Source organism: Camelus dromedarius, chromosome 12 (assembly GCF_036321535.1).
Source record: "Camelus dromedarius isolate mCamDro1 chromosome 12, mCamDro1.pat, whole genome shotgun sequence".
NCBI lineage: Eukaryota > Metazoa > Chordata > Mammalia > Artiodactyla > Camelidae > Camelus > Camelus dromedarius.
In genome coordinates this window covers 24,094,565-24,113,355 of record NC_087447.1, presented here as the reverse complement: position 1 = coordinate 24,113,355, position 18,791 = coordinate 24,094,565, and the positions used below count along the sequence as shown (strand labels likewise).

General features: G+C 54.9%; 2 protein-coding genes across 3 annotated transcripts in view; one reads left to right on the top strand and one right to left on the bottom strand.

Annotated features, from left to right (window-relative positions):
• NAT10 (N-acetyltransferase 10) overlaps positions 1–4,636 on the top strand; it is a 37,056-nt gene extending 32,420 nt beyond the window's left edge. Inside the window, exons 27-29 of the mRNA XM_011000572.3 lie at positions 287–360; positions 1,384–1,467; positions 3,799–4,636. Coding sequence (XP_010998874.2) covers positions 287–360; positions 1,384–1,467; positions 3,799–3,910 — 270 coding nt within the window. The 3' untranslated portion in view covers positions 3,911–4,636. The remainder of the gene's footprint in view (positions 1–286; positions 361–1,383; positions 1,468–3,798) is intronic.
• A 5,153-nt stretch (positions 4,637–9,789) lies between these two features.
• The window catches only part of ABTB2 (ankyrin repeat and BTB domain containing 2), a 172,504-nt gene continuing 163,502 nt past the window's right edge, over positions 9,790–18,791 (bottom strand). Inside the window, exons 10-17 of one of the 2 annotated variants that reach the window (XM_011000573.3) lie at positions 18,552–18,781; positions 16,991–17,169; positions 16,450–16,555; positions 16,131–16,233; positions 15,491–15,581; positions 12,209–12,277; positions 11,441–11,554; positions 9,790–10,123 (exon numbers count right to left, since the gene is read on the bottom strand). In XM_011000573.3, the coding sequence (XP_010998875.3) occupies positions 9,926–10,123; positions 11,441–11,554; positions 12,209–12,277; positions 15,491–15,581; positions 16,131–16,233; positions 16,450–16,555; positions 16,991–17,169; positions 18,552–18,781 (1,090 nt within the window). In that variant the 3' untranslated portion in view covers positions 9,790–9,925. The other variant, XM_064492459.1, reaches the window with a different exon arrangement.

Here is an 18,791-nt window from a genome sequence, read left to right as displayed (position 1 = left end):
TGTGAGTGAGTGCCAGCTCCCGCATCTTCCTGCCCTGGGTGTGCGTGCATGCCCGCAGTCCAGCAGCTGCTGTTGGAAACTTGTTTGTTTATCCTTTTAGGTTTTCAGAGGGCACGTTTTATGTTCATGTACGCTTTAGTGAGAGCTGCCTCTAACAGTGTAGGGGGTAAACTGGGGAGAAAGAGAGGTCTGCTCATCCTCGTGGTGATATTCTGCCCCATCACATTTGTCTGTGATTTGTCCCCTGCTTGACTGACCTACTCTGTATACGGGTCTTTGACCACAGGATGAAGCTGCAAAGGAATTCCAGGAGAAACACAAGAAAGAAGTGGGGAAGCTGAAGGACATGGACCTCTCTCAGTAAGGCCCCTCCACTCCCCGTGGGAAGCGCTGGGGCTCTGCCTTGGCCTCTAGGCCCCAGAATCGGCCTGCAGGTTTCTCCTAATTCACATCCTGGGTGCCTTGGAAGCTGTGTTTCATGGGATCATCTTTAGAAGCACTAACAGCTAAAATCCTCCTAATTCAGTATTTGCATGATTTTGAAGGATTTGTTTTCCTCAGATCAGCTCTGCCACTTTGTGAATCATGACTTGCAAATCACACTCCCGGGATCCCCTGGGTTCCACTTCATGCCTTGGGCCCCTCAGGGAAGGGAGATGCTAATTGATGAGCATTCACTTTTAATGGCCACGTTTTTATATTTGACTTTTGCATGTCAGTTTGTTTGAGAAAGGATTCTACTGCAAACAAACCTACAAAACCCCTTGCTCTAGAACCCTCTGTGCGCTAGAAATCCTAGTCCCTTTTGAGCTTCAACTATAGTGGCCTTACCCGGCCCATGGATTGATGCAAGTAACAGCTCCAGAATTGGTGGCCTCTGAGCCTCTTTGGCTGTAGTCCTGTTGCTGGTTCATTAGTGATGGTGGTGGTTGGACATGAGATGGAGGCGGCCAGGGGGTCCCTGGGCAGGGTATGGAGCTCTGCCCTCAGCTTTTCAGTATCAGACCCTGGACTTGCCAGGATTGTGAGATCTCAGATGGGGCCAGGTGGGGAGCAGTCTGAGGGCAGGTGGGCTGTGGAGGTGGGGGTGACAGGAGGCTTCTCTGATGGGCAGTTGATGAGAGTCACGTGGGAGAAGTCAGGCAGCTGCCTTCTGTGCGGACTGACCCCTGCTGGCAGGCCTGACCCTCCTTGCTCCAGTGAGCTTTCTGTCCCTGGGCGCTCAGCTGCACGCCTGTCCCCTACTCTCTGCTGTTCAAATGTTGATGCAGCTGGGCCTGGCTCTTGTGACAGGACGTGTGTGATAAGAACGTTGTCGCTGTCTTACTTTAAGCAGTTCTCTCTTCTTTTGGGTAGGCTTTGATATTTTCCTTTGTTTTTTAGATACGTGATCCGTGGGGACGATGAAGAGTGGAATGAGGTTTTGAACAAAGCCGGACAGAATGCCTCGATCATCAGCCTGAAAAGGTGAGGGTCTGGCACACATCTGACAGGCAGGCATTCTCGCCTCTCTAGGAAATAGGAGGTTGGAGCAGAAGCTTTGGGAAGTCGCTATTCTTTCCATTGGGTGTGGCTGCTTTTGTAGCCGGGCCATCGCTTAGGCCTGGATCTCGGCCTCCCTCTCAGTCCCCAGACATGCCAGGGAGGCGGGCTTGAGAACAGCCCTGGTGTTGCTGCTAGCTGGGCACTTTCTGGGGGCTTTAATGCAGCATCTCCTTCGTGCTCAGAACAACAGAGGTGGCTGTATTCCTATATCACTGCTTTAACGATGAAGGAACCAAGCCGCTAGGGTGGCAAGTAACTTCCCAAGAAGCATGTAGCTAGTAAGAGGCAGAGCTAGAGTCAGGACCAGGCTTGTCCTTTGCAAAGCCCGCAGTGTTCCCTGCTGCACTCTTCTTCCACTAAGCCAAGCCGTTCTCCAAGCTTGGGGTTTTATGGTTCCTTTATACCATAAAAATGATTGCCGACCCCAAAGGAGTTTTGTTTATGTGGGTTATATCTGTCTTTTGTTTATGTGGGTCTCCTATTAGAAATGAAAAACTGAGAAATTAAAAAAAATGTTTGTTCATTCAAAACTAACAATCAGGGGCTCGTTATGGGTTTTTTCTTGTTTTAAAAAATACCGTTTTTCATAAAAATTTTAGGGGGAAGAGTAGCATTGTTTTCCATTTACATGTTTGCCAGTCTCTCTGACAGCTGGCTCACTAGAAGGCAGCTGGATTCTCCTACCTGCTTCTGCATTCGGTCTGTTGTGCCATCACGCGTCTCGTAGCCTCTGGAAAATGGAGCAGTTGGGAGGGAATGAAGTGGAAAAGGCAAACAATGTATTAGGGTTATGACGAAGATGGCCCTACTTGGAAAGTTCTCGGGGACCCCAGGCCCCAGCTGCTTCTCTGCAGAGCAGTGCCTGTGTAGACGACAGTGGTTCCGTGGGCGGGTCCTTCACCAGAGTTTTTCTGGGGAAGACAGTGAGGCCTCCCCTGCCCTGGGCGTCTGGGGATGAGGCTTGAGCAGATGAAGCTGGTTTTGGGGTTAGTGAGGGAGGCTTGTTCTTGACATTGCCATAGACAGGGTCCCCTGAAGAGTTTATTTGGAAAGAGGAAATCTTGTGCCTCTAGGAACCATAGGCTCCAGAAATCAGATACTCTCTTCTGCCGGCTCTGTAAGTCACTACGCTACCTTGAAGTTTCCAGCATCAATACCAGCCTCGTTTTTCTGGTGCTCTGTGATGTGGCACAAAAGCCCACTGTCAGTGTGTCCTCATTCCTGGTTTGGACAATATGGCAGGTGTGGCCCAGGGCGCATGATGGCTGTGGCCTTGAGTGTGGTGGCTTTGACTGGAACAAAAGGCCGGCGGTGTACCTGGTGCAGCAACAGCCTGGTTCCAAGCTCCACAGAGCTCGGCCTCCCCTGCCTGCCGTTTGTCTGGCTGCCTCTGCCCTGAGGAGCCTCCTGCACCAGCCAGCCTGTGTGGTGGTTCATGCACTTGAGGGCTCTGGGTAAATATGAAAGTTTGCACTTTTGGAGGTAAAAACTCTGATAACTGTCATTATGTATCCCTTGAGGCCTTTTCTTTCTGTTTTCTGAGCAGTCACTTCATTCAGGTGATGTTAATGGTCTCTGGACAAAACTGTTCACCCTCTCCTCATAGGGAGGGGTTTGTTTCCAGAGCAGAATGACACTGGAGAGAATCTTTAACCTGTAAGAGGGAAGGCAGGTGGCCTTCTGCTGAGTGATTCCCATGCTAATCTACCAGTGTGGAACCTACTGGCCAGCTGAAATGTGTACCCAGGTTACTACTCCTTTGGATTTTCTTCTCATTTAGCAAAAAAAAATAATAATAATATCACATCAAAAAAGTATTATATGGTTTTCCTGGAAGATTCATGCTTTGTATTAAGGACTGTCCTCAGGGTCACTGGGATAATATGTCTGGTTTCCAGGGTAATCCTTAGTGGTGAGTGGTGGGAAGGAATTTGCCTTGTGATGCCTTAGATTTTTTTTTTTGAGGTCTTGGGAGGGGGGACCGAATAGCTTTCAGGAGTGAAGGCAGGCATAAATTTGTTCCTCCACAGACCAAGAGCTTGGTCAGGGCAGGAACTGAGTCGGTGCAGTGTATCCCCTGCCCCCGGCACGATGCCTTATGGGCTTGCAGAGAACACTTAGGTCTGACTGGGTGTTCTTACATTCAGTTTCAGATGGCGGAAACCCTTTTCAGACAAAGCAGAGCAGCCTGAAAGAGGTTACAGACCATGCGTGTTTCATTCTTTATACTCCTGTTTTGTTTTTCTTCTCCAGTGACAAGAAAAGGAAACTGGAAGCCAAAAAAGAACCCAAACAGAACAAAAAGTTGAAGAAAAACAGAGATGTGAAGAACAAAAAAGATATGAAACTGAAGCAGAAGAAATAGTGGAGAGAAACTTGGACGTCGGCGGCTGACTCGTAAGGCTGTGCCCTGACTTTCTGAACTGTCTCTGGCTGGACTGGGCGGCAGCCGACTGGACTACTAAAAACAACAAGAGCCCCCATCAAACCCGGAATTGGCTGGGAATTCAGTCTATTGGCTGAGCTTGGCTTAAGGCAAAGTCACTTCTGAGTGAGTCTGCACAGAACTCAGTGGTCGGCAAACTTCCGGCATGGTCTCTCCTCCGCCTGGTCCAGGCCTGCCTCTCCCATATGTTCATATTTTGCTTTGGGCCCAGCTTATTTGGTTCTTTCCCACACGTGCAGAAGCCACGCTGGCTCTTGCCCCTCTTCAGGCGTCAAGTACACAGCCTTCTGGGGATGCTTGGGAGGCTGCTGGCGGAGCGCCGGGGCCTCTTGTCCTGGACTCGTCCACGGTGTCAGAGGCCCGGAGCCGCGGGAGCTCTGGTCCAGCCAGGCGGCCGTGGCCGCAGTTAGTACGCTGGGATCCGCGCTGGTGTGCCGTCTACTCCCGGCTCCAGCAGGCCTGCTGCCCAGGGGCCCAGAAAAGCCTGAGCTCTTAATTTAGGAAGGATATGACATCTGAGTCGCCAAAGCCTGTTATTTCCTCCGTTTGGGAAAAATTGTTGGAAAAGACCCTTTTGCTAGCAGGGGTGAGAGGGAGATAGATCTCTATTTTTAATAAATAACATCCTCCCTATGTGCCCACTGACTCCATGGAGGTGGAAATTGCACTTTGCCCCATTTCTTCTGGTGGATCTCAGCTGCCAGGTGCACTTTGGAGGGTGCTGGAATCAAGGCCCAGGGTGGGCAGTGTGGCCAGGACTTAACGACCCTGGAGCCCAGGAGAAGTGGCCACACTGACCGGTGCTCGATGTGGTTGTCCTGAGGACCTTGGTGTGGCACTTGGAAGCCAGCTAGTTGCGCCTCTTTTCCTCCATAGCTCCTGGCAGGTCGTTTGGTTCCCCTCTGTCTTGGTGGACAGAAATTAGGTGGTGGTTTCACTTTTACTTTGGTTATTATGTTTGATAGTATCTACTTTCTGGTCCCAAGCCCGATACCGTGTTACTGACACCTTGACCCCTCAGGTCCTCTGCTGGTTCTGTAGGGTTGTTTTTATCCACGTCACTAAGTGCAAGGAAAGCTCAGCGTGGAAGTCTTGTTCTGATCCGCCTTTCTGCTCCCCTTCGCATGTGAGTTGTTGGCTTTCCTTCGCAGCTTCCTGACTGCGTCAGACTTCAACTTCTGTATTTATTTTTATCAAAAAAGTTCGTATGGTGGTTTTGGTTACTGATCCTCCCTGGTTTTTCATAGACTTTAAAAGGATTGATCTGTGAGTCCAAAAATAGATTCTTTCCCCAGCACTGAGAGGTAATCCTGGTTCCTAGCAGTCTAGCACGTGGACCAGGAAGAAAAGGGAGGTTCTGGACCAAAAAGGGTTAAACTTGCAACTCTCAGGATGGATGCCCACAGGGAGAAGAGCAGATTCCGACCTCCTGTGCCTAAGACTGCTGCGCCGTGTCCTGGATCTGCAGCTTCTTGACTGCAGACCCCCTGTTAAGTCTGTGGGAAAGTTTAATGAGATGAAAAAGTATTTTGATCCATTTTTTTCAGGTGAGTGCCTTAGCCTGCCTTTCAAAGAAGGTTTTCTTAAGGAGAGTGGCCAAGGCAAAGTCACAATCACAAATGGTCAGAGCTGAATTGTATCTTAAAACTTCCCAGCCGTGTCATCCCACAGATGAGGGACCCAGATTGGCCGAGCCTGTGCTTGGCATCTCTAGCCCCAAAGCCTGTCCCTGCTCTGCTTCAGGGAGCAGGGAGAGACTCTGAAGCCAGACTTCTGGCCTGACACACTGGCTCTGCCTGGCCCTTGCTGTGACCTGGGGCACACTTCTTTCTTCTTCCTGCCGCGCAGGTCCACATCTCTAACAGGTACGTGGTAATGACAGCACCTCCTTGCAGGACCCTTGTAAAGAGCTGAGAACAGTGTCTGGTGTGCCGCACGCAGTGTCTCTCTGCGTTCTGTGGTGCTCGTCAGAGGTCACTGGGAGCTGCTCCCTTATCCATGAGCATGAAGATGTTCTAAAACCACAGCCTGCGCTGGAAGGGTCCTACCTGGGCAGCAGGGAGCATGCGCTTTGCAATCAGACCTGTCCAGCTCTGTATCCTCCGACAAGCCTGTTCTTAACTTCTCTGACACACAAAAAGGAAGTGAGCACTTTGCCTACTGTGTACAATCCTGGCCCTTTTATTTGCAAAGCGAGTGTCTTAAACAGGTCTCTGCACTTTGTGATCATAGGTTCTCCAAACCTGAAAAGTACGCCTCCCCCAGACCTCACCATCTGGCCCCCAGACAGTGACATCTGTAAAGCTCGCTGTCTCAGGAAATCTCACTTGCAAAATGAGTTCAGATAGGCCGGCTATGAATGCTGTCACCAGGGTGGTGAAGGGGCTGAAGAAGCCTGAACAAAGAGGATTCCTCAACGGTCTCCATCCCGCAGCTGGGAGGGGCTGGCGCTGGCCTGCTTCCGTGCTCCCACTGCTCATCTGTCCCCTGCAGTCCCAGAGGACTCCAAGTGAGACACAAAGGGGGCTGTTGAGGCTGGGGGAGGGGAGGAAATGAGTGACCGTCACCTTGGAAAAACGTACTCATTATCTGAGGCCTGGAGGAGGGGGCAGGGCTGGCATCCCCTGGGCCTGAATAGGCGGTTCAGGCTTCAGACCTGGGAGCAGGGGCTGCCCTCGATTCCATGAACAACTGGTGAACATTGAAAGATGGTGTGGATTCTGCAAAGGGGTGGGGGCGGCAGGGAAGGGAGATGCTGAGGCTTTCTTGCGGTGCTTCCAGTGGTCTGCCGAGGAGAAAACTGATAATCCCTGCATCTGGCTGCAGCCAGCAGGAGCAGAAAGGAAAGGGGAGTTCCTGGAGGAGAAAAGCAGGGAACCAGACACCGTGGGGGGGAGGCAGACTTTGCATTAGCCTTGGTGGCCTGGCCAGACTCGGACTCCCCCTGTCTGGAGGGGTTTCCTTTGGAGGTCGCAGCCCAGTTACCCCAGCTTATCACTGCCTGCTGAGCAGCTGGAGTAGAACGGCATCCCCCTTGTTTCCCAGAGACTCCTGCTGAGAAGTTCACGAGCCTCTCCCCAGCCTGCCTTTGGCTGCGACCTGCCTGAAGCAGGCAGCGGGAGGACTGCCTCGGAGCTCCAGAGCAGTGGCCTGAGGACGGGGCTCGGCTGCCAGGGGCAAAGGGGCAAGGTAAGGTGACAAAACACCCTCATTTCCACTCTGGTCCTCCTGGCCCCTGGGGAGAATGTCTGATTTCTTTTTTCTAATTATTTAAGTGCTTGCTTGCTTTAGAGTATGTCCTGTTACACATGGGCTCAGAGGGGTCCTGTCCTTCCCTTACAGCACCTTCTTTTACATCTGCCTGGCAGAAAGCACGGCTGAGCTCCCACCTGGAGCCAGCTAGTGACTAGATCTTGCCCCTTAGGCTGTGCACTTGACTGAGGCATGTCCTGTAGGGGTGGGGGAACTTGACAAGGTGGACATAGACCCCCTAAAGGGTAGCCACAGCAGATGGCCAGTGCTGGGGAGGGACAATACAAGGCCTCTGCCCAGAAGGATGGTGCCAAGGGGCGTGTCTCTCTGCGGCCCCCAGAGGGCGCCGTAGGTTCATGTCTGGCCCGCTCCATTCAGTTGCCAGGGCCCCAGGCTGAGCCTCAGCCTGCCCGCCTGGGCCCCACCCACCAAAGCTGCAACATGCAATTTCCCTGGACAGACCCTGTGAGGTCTTCATGTTGTCCCCCAGCTCCTGAGTCCTGGCCTGTCGGTCACTGAACCACAGCTACTCCAGTCAGTGTTCTCAGTGACCTTAGGAATTTATCTTCCTGTCTCAGGCAGGAAACAAAAAAACCACACCTTGATGTCTGCTTGGAGTCTGCACCTAAAATAAAGTGCAAAGGATTCCAGAAAACCCTTGGGCCTGAGTCACAGGCCCACAGTCCTCCCTCCATTACCAGGTGGCACAGCCAGCTCAGGCTAAGCACGGCCTGCAAGCAAGAGCCACCAAGGGATAGGTGGCCCTCATCAGCGCCCCTTTCCCCCTCGCTGGGCCACACAGGTTTGGACTGTGTGAGGATTTGCAAACAACTATTCAGAAAACCCTAACCACAGCTCTCATATCAGGGCCATGGGGGCCGGGCTCACGGAAGATCAGGAAAGCCCCTGATGGCGGGCTTATTCTGGTCACTGGACTCCAGTCCTTCCAGTCCAGCTCAGGGGCAGGGAAGTGCTTAACAAATGGGAACTACTTCACATCAGAAGAGGAAAACTCAGGCCCAGCACAGGTTGGACCCAGCCTGAGGTCCTGGGTGAGGCGGGGCAGTGGGTGGTGAGTGGGCACAGCCCAACTTCCAGCAGAAGTTTCTTCCCTCTGAGATAGTGGTGTCTTAAGTAACCAGGGAATAGCTCTGGGTTCTCTTCCTGGTCCTAAATGGGCTCTTCCCTAACTCTGAACTTTGAGTAACCCTCTACTCTACCAGGAGCCATGAGGCCAAGGTCATTGTTAACGAGTGTTTATTGTTAATAAAACCATGGTACATTTACAATGTGACAACATTAATGTATAGTTACAGTATCATACAATATTACAGCAATAAAATAACAGCCTATTCCTTTGTACATCCAGCTTAAGCAGCTAGTCAAAAATATTTTCCAGGCTTGCAAGCCTCCGGGGGATTTTCAAGATGACCAGAGTGACTCCTGGATTGCCCAGGGCTTCTGGTGAATAAATAGTTTAAGGTACAGCTGAAGGCTACATCCGGCGCAAGCTGTCCAGAGGGTCTGGTCCATAAATACAAGTGTCCAGGCCCGATGCTGCTCTTCATCCTGGGAGAGTCCAGAGCCTACAGGGGTCCAGGGCAGCGAGTGGGGAGGAAGTAGAAGGGCCTCTTCTCCCAGTCCTTCCCTCCCACCCATGCCCATCCTTCAAATCCCCAAGGCCCACAGTTCCCAAGGGGAAGAGTGTGCCCCTCTCTCCAAACCAAATTAAAGCATCTTCCACTGGAGAGACTAGACCAGGGGGATGTTTAGGGCTCCGCTTCCTCAGTCCGCAGAGGCAGCCTAAATCTAGGCTTGGGATTTTAGAGCCCACCCCTTTACTTGGGCCCTGAAAACAGCAGCAACAACCAAAGCTGAGGCCCCCAGGCTCCCCCACTGTACCCCGCGCCACTCTTGGCTCAGACTGAGAGTTCTGATGGCGTTGGGGGTGGGTACTAACTGCCTTCTACCACTAATTGTGCAGGTTGGTGGTGTCCGCAGGCCTGGACACCAAGAAAATGGACTCAAAGTGACCCTGTGTGTAGAAGCCTGAGGCCCCCGGAGGCCCCTATCAAGTCTTCCAAAGGCACGGCCTGGAGTAAGTTCAGGGTTTGGTCTGTTGTGACACTGAGGAAAAATACCAGCTTTTGACTGAAATGGCCCGAGGCCCAGACAGCATACATTCTATACATTCATAAGGATGCCCACATCCCTAAGAGCCCCACTTAGGACGGCCTCAGCTGACTGAGGCCCGGAGTGGGTGGGGGTTAGAGCCTGGAGGATACAATCAGAAGCTGTGTGGAGCAGAGGTGACCTCCAGGTGGGGCGAACGGGCACACAAGGGTGAGTACACGGCAGCCCTCAAGGTGCAAGCGAGGAGTGGGGAGGGAAGGGCCACCTTTCAGCCACATCTGCCGTTAGCCTATCACTGAGCAAATGGTTAGCTCTGGGGTTTCCCAGTGACAGGTGGGCTTGGGGCACATCTGCCTCCCCAAGTCTGGCTCCAGGAGGGCCTAGAACCAGCCTCTGCCCAGCAGGGCCCCAGCAAGCTCACAGGCTCTGGCTACATGCTGGTCCGGACACCCGGGAAGCAGTTGCTCCCAGCCTTTCCCACCTGCTAGGATGCCTAGAGACAACCCGGCCCAGAGCAGGCTGGGTCCACTGACCAGCCACCCCCCCACCTCACACCCGGGAGGTGACGTAGAGAGAGTGCACGCGCTCGGCCAGGGTGCTCTGCAGGTCGTGCAGGGGGTCGAGGCCCTGCACTTTGCTGCTGCGGCCATAGATGAGCTGCCGGAAAGAGTCCTGCTCGAGCAGGGCCTTCATGTGCTTGAGGAAGAAGCCTTCGCAGAACAGGGCCAGCTCGGGGGCGTTGTGGATCTGTGGGGCAGGGAGAGCAGGTGAGGCCCACAGCCTCAGTACCCATGGGCCAAGGCCCAGCTTTGAGCCTCGGCCCGGAGGAAACATGCCCTGTCTCTGCGTCTTGGGGCGACCTCCCCCTTGTCTGAATTCCTTCCATAGACATCTCCCTGGGGTTAGACTAATCTGGGTTCAAATCCCAGCTGTGCTACCAGGAACGTCCCTGAAATCTTGTTCTTGATCCACGTCCCACTGTTGACGTTTTGTTGAATGCCAGCTATCGCCACTGGATTGGAAGCTCCCTTGCTAAGGGCAGGGATTGTCCCTGTGGGATGTCCAGCAGCGGGCCCAGCACACGAGTGTTCACGTGGCAGATGCTCAGTAACTATTTTAGTTCAACAAGTATCAAGTGGGCCAAGCACTGGGCACCAGGTCCTGAGGCCGAGGTCTCTGCAGTGTTCTCTGAGAGCTGATGTTCTAGTTCGGGGAGACGGAGAAACCAAGGAACCAGCCAGGCGACCGCCAACAGTGGTCAGTGCTGTGAGGGAGTAAGAGTGGGTGAGGGGGCAGAGAGGCATGTGACTTGGGGGAGGCCTGGGGAAATCAGTGCGACTTGGAAGGAGCTTTACCAGAGGAGGGGACGATGATCACAAGAGTCCTGGGGTGGGAATGAGCTGAGAAAGAAACATGGGCTGCGTGGCTGGGTGAAGGGGAAGGGAGGCATTGGAAGGGAGATGTGGGCAGCGTCCCAGGGGCCTTGTAACGGGTGATAAGGGTTGGATTTTCTTTAGTGTGCAAGCAGTGGAAAACCTTTGCTGGGCATAAGTAGGGGAGTGACATGGTCTTTACACTCTTCAAAGAGCCTTGTGGATTGCAGGGTGGGATCTAGGACATGGGGAGGCCTGGCCAACACAGTCACCAGGAGGGGACAGTGGGGACAGTGGGGATGGGGAAGTGAAGGGGCTGCTGCTATCTTGGTTAAGTGCAGATGTGGGAGAATTTTTTAAAAGATCAAACATGAATCCTAAGTTTTGAATCTGAACAGATGACCATGGCATTTGCTGAGATGGGAGAAGACCAAGTGGAAAAAAGCAAAGAGTTCCTGTAGAACTGATTTGACTCGGAGAGGCTCAGCTCTGGGCCCCAGGTGTCACAGCCTGGCACGGCCCAGCGAGAATGTGACCTGGGATCCACCCGGCTCAAAGCTGCCCCGCTGGGCGGCAATGACCCCAAGCTCCAGAGGGAGTTACTAACCCTCCCTCAGCTCCTTACACTGCCAGGCCACAGCGGAGCAAAGTGCGTGGCGGGAGGCGGCCGGTGGGCAGCTGGGGTCCTCACCTTGGCATACTTGTAGGTGTTCACGGCGCTCTCCACGCTCAGGGTCTGGGAGCAGAGGATCTCGCAGTGGCGCTGCAAGGCGTCCAGTTGGAACAGGCTGGCAGCTGACAGCAGCTGGGGGCAGGCAAAGGAGACTGTGGGTATCAACAGCCAGGCAGGGCCCAGGCATCATGGGACAGAGAGCTGCTTCCTGCTGTGGGCCCTGCTGCCCCTCCACTGGTCAAGTCTGATGGCCTGGACTTATTTTTGCTCTAGGCTGTCTACATATTTGCTGGGGCACTCTGGGAGGCACAAGAGGGGTGAAAGACTCTGAGGTTTGACACCAGGAGGCCTTCAACCATAAGCTACATGCTCATCTACATGACCTGCTAACCAGGGGCCTGGCCAGCAGCAGGTCCCTTCTCTAAGAAGTGACCTGGTGAGCAGTGGCCAGCTGCCTTCTGCTCCTCCTGTGCCTTCCATCCCCACTGGGGCGGCCCTTTCTAACCCCAGTGGGGTTGCCTAGGAGGCCAGGTGTGGTGGGTGCACAATTTCCCATGCTCTCCAAAGGGCCCTTCCTGGCACATGAAGAGAAAGGACCAGAGGGAACCAGGAAGTCCTCATGGAGGCCACCTTCCTTCCCTCCTCCTCTTTCTAAATGCTGCATTTCTGAGAGTGGGGTTGAGACCTGGCTGACATCTCAGGCTGGAGACACACAGGCACGGAGGAATGGGGGCTGCAGGGAGATGTGGGGAGTTGTGGGCAGCTGGGGGCCGAGCAGACCCTCACCTCCAGGATGTCACTGGTGGGGATGTCCATGGATTCTGTTCCTCCGTAGTACAGATACTGCATCATCAGCTGCAGGGAGAAGAGGCCCGCATGACCACCAGATGGACCCACAGCACTGAGGTCCTCAACCAGCCCTGCAGGGCGCGCTCCAGCCGCTCCCAGCCCTCAAGTGCTGACATTGTGGGCAGATCCGCCAGCTCCCTGCAAACTGTGTTTCCCCTGGAATGTGTGTGGCAAGCTTCCTTCCACAGAATGGTTTCACCTCCATGCTCATCACAGTCCTGGGAGCCCAGGAGGGAAGGTGCTGCTCACAGCTGGGGAAACTGAGGTCTGGAAGGGGGGCTGACCCCCTCCGCAGAGCCCTTCCACACATCAGGCACCATCTTGCTCATTTCTCCTTTTACCAAAATTCTAAACATGGGGCTGGGAGGGAGGGAAGAAGGTGGGGTTTGAAGGGGGCGCCTGTCTAACTGGCCCCCCTTGGAAGTCCAACTCCCGAAGTCCCCATCTGTGCGAGGCGAAAGCCACAGCCCAGCTTCCTCTTGGATTTGCTCCCTTGGGAAGAAAGTGCAGAGCTGGGGCAGGGGTCTGCTCCAGAGGTCACCTCGCTGACCGGCCAGACCCCTCAGGGTCCTCGGGGGCAGAAGGCCCTGGGACATCACACGAGGTGGCCCGGGGGAGGTGGGGTACACTTAGTTCTACTGAGGTCTAAGCTACACGCTCTGCCGTGATGCTGGAGATTGGAGAGGTTCCCAGTTGGAAAAAGAAAAATAATTCTCCCTGGTTGGCTGAGGAAACAGCCCCAGCAAGGAGCTGGCAAGTGTGTAAGTAAACACGGCTCCAGCCGGCACAGTCAGGCTCTGTTAGGACTGGCCCCCAGGCTGGAAGAGGCACCAGAGGGTCTAGGGGAAGGAGCCCAACCCTGGGGGAAGAGGAGCAGGGAGAGGGCCTGCCAGCCTCATCCAGGAACAAGGCTGGTCCCGGAGTCATCAGTCTCTCCCCCACAGGCCTTCTGCAGCCCCTGCTGGAGCTCACATGGCAATCTTATGTCCGTGTGTCCCTCCATGCCAGGTGGTAGGTGCCTTGGGTGGGCCCATGCCTGGCTTCCTCTGCCATCCCCCATGCTGGGTGCTGAGTCGGTGCTGGGCACAGCATCAGCAGGATGGCCCTGGACCATCAGGGGCAAGAAGGGGACCCCGGGGGCTGGGTGACAGGTGACAGGTGACAGCCTGCAGCTTCCTGGCCTAGAAAGCGGCCTCCCATTTTGGGTGCTGGTTTTGGCAAGACCCAGTCATCTGTGGCGTGTAAGAGCTCCCTGAGGTCACTTGAATGCATTCGAGTTCACAGAATTCAGACCAGATTTGCTCCCTTGGAGCCTAATGGAGGGAGCTGGGCTGCTGACAGGCGGAGGCGGGTAAATTTCCCACAGCCTGGCAGCCCCCAGCAGGACGTGGGTCATAGCCCTTGCCCCTCATTCCTGCCCAACCCCAGACTCGGTGTCTGATCGTGACCCCACCTCGTGCTCTGAATCACCTGACTTTGGGCTTCTTAACCAAGCAACTATCTAGAGCTGCTCCCCTTCCCAGTAAGTTTGGATCAAGGGATGGGAAAAGGAGGAAGGGGAGACAGCCTGTGCCGGACCCTGGGCCTCACTTCCGCCTCCTTGTCCGTCACCGAGTCCCATCCATTCTCCCCTCATCCACCTCCTTGTGTCCAACTGCCACTACCTGGTGGCCATCGGCACTCAGCTGGATTTCTCAACAGCCTCCTAGCTGGTCCCCTCCCTGCAGTAATGCCCCCCAACCCCTTCCTCGCCCTCAAGTGTGAGCTATGTAAGTGCAAACGTGACCGTTCCACACATCCTAAGATTGAATTCTGGCTCTACACTTCCTAGTTGTGTGACCTTGGACAAGTTACTCAACTTCTCTGCACCTGGGACTCCTCACCTACCAAGAGGGAATAATGATACACGTGCACCTCCCAGGACGATACTGTGAAGCTTAACTGATGAACAGAGGCTTGGAATCTTGCCTGGCTAAGTGTTAGTGAGGATGGTGACCTTTTAGTAGCTTTCAGTGGTCCTTGGGTTAAAGTTCAAGCCCTTCACGCTGCAGTTCCTGGCTGTTCTGAGGTCTGCCAGGACTAGACCAGAAGGCGTCTCCTGAACAGGTCATGGTCTCTGGCTTCTGGACCTTGTGTGCACAGCTCCCTCCACCCGGAGCTCCGACACCTGGCTACCTGCCCTCGTCCTCCAGGAAGCCTCCTCCTCTGCAGCTTTGAGTTAGATGCCTTCTTCCTGCACTCCCAGTATCTCCACCACCACACCCATAACACGAATTCACAATCCTGTCTCCTGGAGGGCAGGGTCCCTGTCCTGTTTACTGCCGTCTCCACAGTACCCGTAAGTGATTACATGCTTAACAAGTGACTAAAGGGAACATGAGAGGGGGACAAAACCCTTTTAGGTGGTGGCTCCTCGTGCTTCTGTGAGGCTCTGATCTCACCCATTAGGTAACAAGCCTGTCCTGTGCAAGATGAGGTCCTGGGCCCACACACTAACTGCCTCTTGGCCTCAGTCTCAGCTCCTAAGGGTCATCTCTGCAGCCTGGAGACCACTTTCCAGAAAGGAGCTCCCCATGGGGACTCAGCTGGGATCCCAGCCACCACCTCCTCCAGACCTCACCTGCCACTGCTGGCGCCCAGCCTGTGGAGGTGCCATCACACGACCTCTGATCACCTCCAAAGCCCTGACCTTGATCTTCCACAACCAGGATGGGCTCACCGTAGTTTTTTTCCCTTGATGCTCGGGAGGAGGGATGTGGCTTACCCCAGCGCATGCTCCCATCACCTCCCATCCCCCAGGGTCCTGCTAAAATGCGGAGGATCTGGGGTGGGGCCCGAGGTTCCGAATTTCCATCAGGCACTCAGGCAATGCCTGTACTCTGGGGAACCAGGGCTCACGCTGCGGGTGTAGTATCTGACAATCACACATCTGTCAATCTGCCCAGACCCCTCATCCAGCGATTAGGGCTCAGGGCCCATGAGAAAAGCCCTGAAGCTACAAACCCACAACAGAATGGCTACCTTGGCCTGGGAAAAACCTAGATGCTCCAACCTGACCACTGATTCAGCAAAACACAGAAGGCATTGGGGATGGAGTGGAAGACTGCAACTTCTCACCCCTGCCCTGCCCCCACCCGCCCAGGCAGACCAGCCAGGCAGGGTGGGGCTTCTGGGGGAGGGGCACCCCTCGAGGAGTACAGCACCCCACGGTCCACGCACCTGAAAAATGTGGTACTTCATGTCGCTGATCTCAATGGTTTTGCCGTTGTCACCATCATGTTCTGATTTATTGGTCATCAGTGTCTTGAACCTAGAGCAAAGGAGATGAGACAAGGCAGGTCTTGAACATGACTTTTACTCCATTGCTGTGTGGCAATCACACCATCCATCACCTGACCGTCACCAGGAGATGGAAGCATTTGAAAAATTACTGCCATGCTCTCAAATAATTCTTGGCAAGAGACATTTTACATCATCCTGGGCTGACAGCTGGGCTAAGCCCTGTTCTGTCCCTGCTGCCCCCCAGGTAAGTCACCGAGATGCCTGTGGCCAGGAAACTGACCTTCTTTGCCAGAACATTTATGTTTCTAATAATCAAAAGCAATAACCTGACCAGAAGGAATACAGCCTTAGAGCTCTACTTGGAGAACCCTGGGTTCCATGGTGATGGTCCCTCTGTCAATGTGCCTCATGCCTGCTGTGGGGCAGGTCGGGGGGGTCCCCTGCTCCCTCTGAGGGGCAGAGGCTGCAGGGTGGAACCCCGGGGCCAGAGGCTCTTCTCCAGCATGTCTGTCACCTCATATCTGGACAAAGCTGCCCTACCCCCAGTGGGCTGAGACTGTTATCTGGGGCTGCCTACCTGTTCGAAGCCGTCACCAGCAGGACTTTATGTGCATAAAACAGCTTTCCTTCCACCAGGAAGGTCACATCCGACATCTCCTTGTTGTTCAAAAAGTGAGGATCTGCCAGAAGGGAGGAGAAGGGGATGACCACAGAGCCCGCCTCTGGAGGTTTCTTAAGTGTATGTTGGGGGTGGGGCCGGGGGGGATAGGGTGAAGAGTGGAGAAACTGAGGCCTGGGCTGTGGCACTTGGAAAGGGGATGGAGGACAGAAAGAGGAATAAGAGGGAGGGGAGGAAGAGCTGGAAAGTGCAGGTGGCCGGGCGGGGAGGGCCTCACCGAGCCTGGCTGGCAGGGTCTTCCGGAGCTCGGGGATGCTGGGGATGGGGCTGCTGCCGTAGCAGTGCGTGAAGATGGCAGCCAGCTGCTGGATGACCGAGTCGTTCTGTGGGGGAGAGGTGGGGAATGGCCGTTAGCTCGCCTGTACCCCCTGGCCATCTATTTACCACTCCAGATAGTCAGGCCAGCTTCCAAAGTCCAGGCCAGGATCAGAGGGACTGCTGCCTTTTGTTCCTTCTGGGTCTGACTTGGCAAGGGATGCCTGTTCCTTTGACACTGATTCCCCAAATTGCTTTGTTGGCCAGGCTCCAGCCCAGACAAACCCACAGCCCCTGTAGCCAGGCAGTGCACATCTGGGTGTGGGGTGGGCGTCCACCTGCGTGTGTGAGGGTTCCTGTGTCCTTCCATGGCAGGAGTGGGGTGGGGGTCCCGTGTCTGTCTGCATCAGACAATGTGGCCGTCTCATGGTAGGTCGGGGCCCCGAGCTCCAGAACCTGGGGTTCTCTGAGCCTGGGGCAGGGACCTGCCTGGCGACACTCACCTTGCTGGTCTTGAGGATGTCGAACATGAGCTGCAGGCCCTCGGTCACGAGCTCCTCGTTGTACTCCTCCTCCTTGACAGAGCTGAAGTCCCGCAGGAGGCTCTGCACCACCGAGTACCGGGACTGGGAGAAGGACGTCCTCAGGGACTCGATCCAGATGTGCAGCTTCCAGGGCACACCTGGAGACGGGCAGGCAGTCATCCCCCTGGCAGAGCGCTCCCCGCAGGGACCACCAACCCCACCCCACAACGGCCCCTTCCTGGCAGGCTTTCCTGCCATGAGCCCGATGTCTGTAGAGCAGGAAGCAGCCCTGTCCCCAACCGCGCCCTGCCTGCTGCGTGTCGGTAAGGAAAGCTTTCGTTCACCCTGGCGGGCCTCCCTGAGAGATCAGAGGGGGTCCCAGGTTCCCATCAGATGAGGTGGAGGAATGGCTCCGGGCCAAGTATAGGGAGGCCAAGTATGGGGAGCCCAAGCTCTGAAAATCCATAGCTCAGTCTGGGAAACTTCAAGTGTCATCCCAGCACCCACACTGGCCCCACTGATTGTTGGGCCCTGCAATTACTTACAGGAGAGGACCCATTAATTACAAGGGTGGCCGGGGAGACTCGGAGGCCCAGAGGATATGCAGGGTGCTTGAGGACGCGGGGCCCCACGCCTGTCTAGAAGCCTGAAATGAACCCTGTCCTATCATGGAGGGCTCTTCCCAATGCCCAGCTCACTGGTCTGTTTGTGTACATCCAGTGCCATGTAATTACTGTTTACCAGCTCCCTGGAGTGTGTTGGTGGGGCCACAGAGTAATTTAAAACTACTTTGTAAAGGTCATGACAAAAACTAGCAATGTTCCTGATAATTAGGTTACTTCTCCCCCCACCCCCCCAGCCTCACTGTGGATTGAGAAAAAGGACCAACGGCATTCCCTGGGGACTTGATGACGTAGGTAGCATTTGCATCTCTGGTTTACTGAGTGTATACAGGAGTCATATTCCCATTTCACAGAGAAGAACACTGAGGCTTGAGACTACCAATTCGGCCATCGTGCACTGAGTGCTCACGGTGAGCTGGCACGGGGCCCTGGGCTTTACGCGACATCACGTTCTTAGAGGAGGATTATCAGCACCACCGGACGTGGCACACCTAGGATCTCACCCAGATCTGTCCTGGGACGAAAGAGATCTGCAGGCTTGCAGACCCAAGGAGGGAGGGAAGGAGGCTGGCCTAGGGACTGGAGAGCACAGAGCTGACCAGAAATGTTGACCCCTAGTGCTACAGCTCGTCCCAGAGCTACACGTCCCAGGCTGTGACCAGGAACGGTGGGAGGTTTGAGGGCAGGGAGCCGGTGTGAGCATCTCGAGATGTGTGCCTGCTGGGGGCAGTCTGAGGCTCAGGGTGCCTCTTGTTCTGGCCATCAGCCACCAGGACAGGGTGGACTGAGCCCCACCCTGTGCTCAGCTGCCTCCTGCCTATCTGCCCCTCTGGGCCTGGGCCTCTGCTGGCCTCAGGAGCAGCAGAATGTGCGCGTGTGTGCGTGTGCGCGTGTACTCGCACGCCGCGGGGCCTCACCCAGCGCCCGCAGCTCCATGGTGATGTCCACGTAGCCGTGCTCCGCGCTGTAGTACATGGCCTCCTGCAAGGCCTTGGTGCGCGTCCGGCTCAGCCGCACAGGCCCCTCGCTGCCACTGCCTTGGCTCGACGTATCGCTTTCCTCCACGCCCTCAGCCAGGATCTCCTCTAGGGACAGCACATCTGCTTTGGCCTGCTGCGGCTGCGTCAGGAGCTTCCTCAGGACATTCCTGTAGGAAA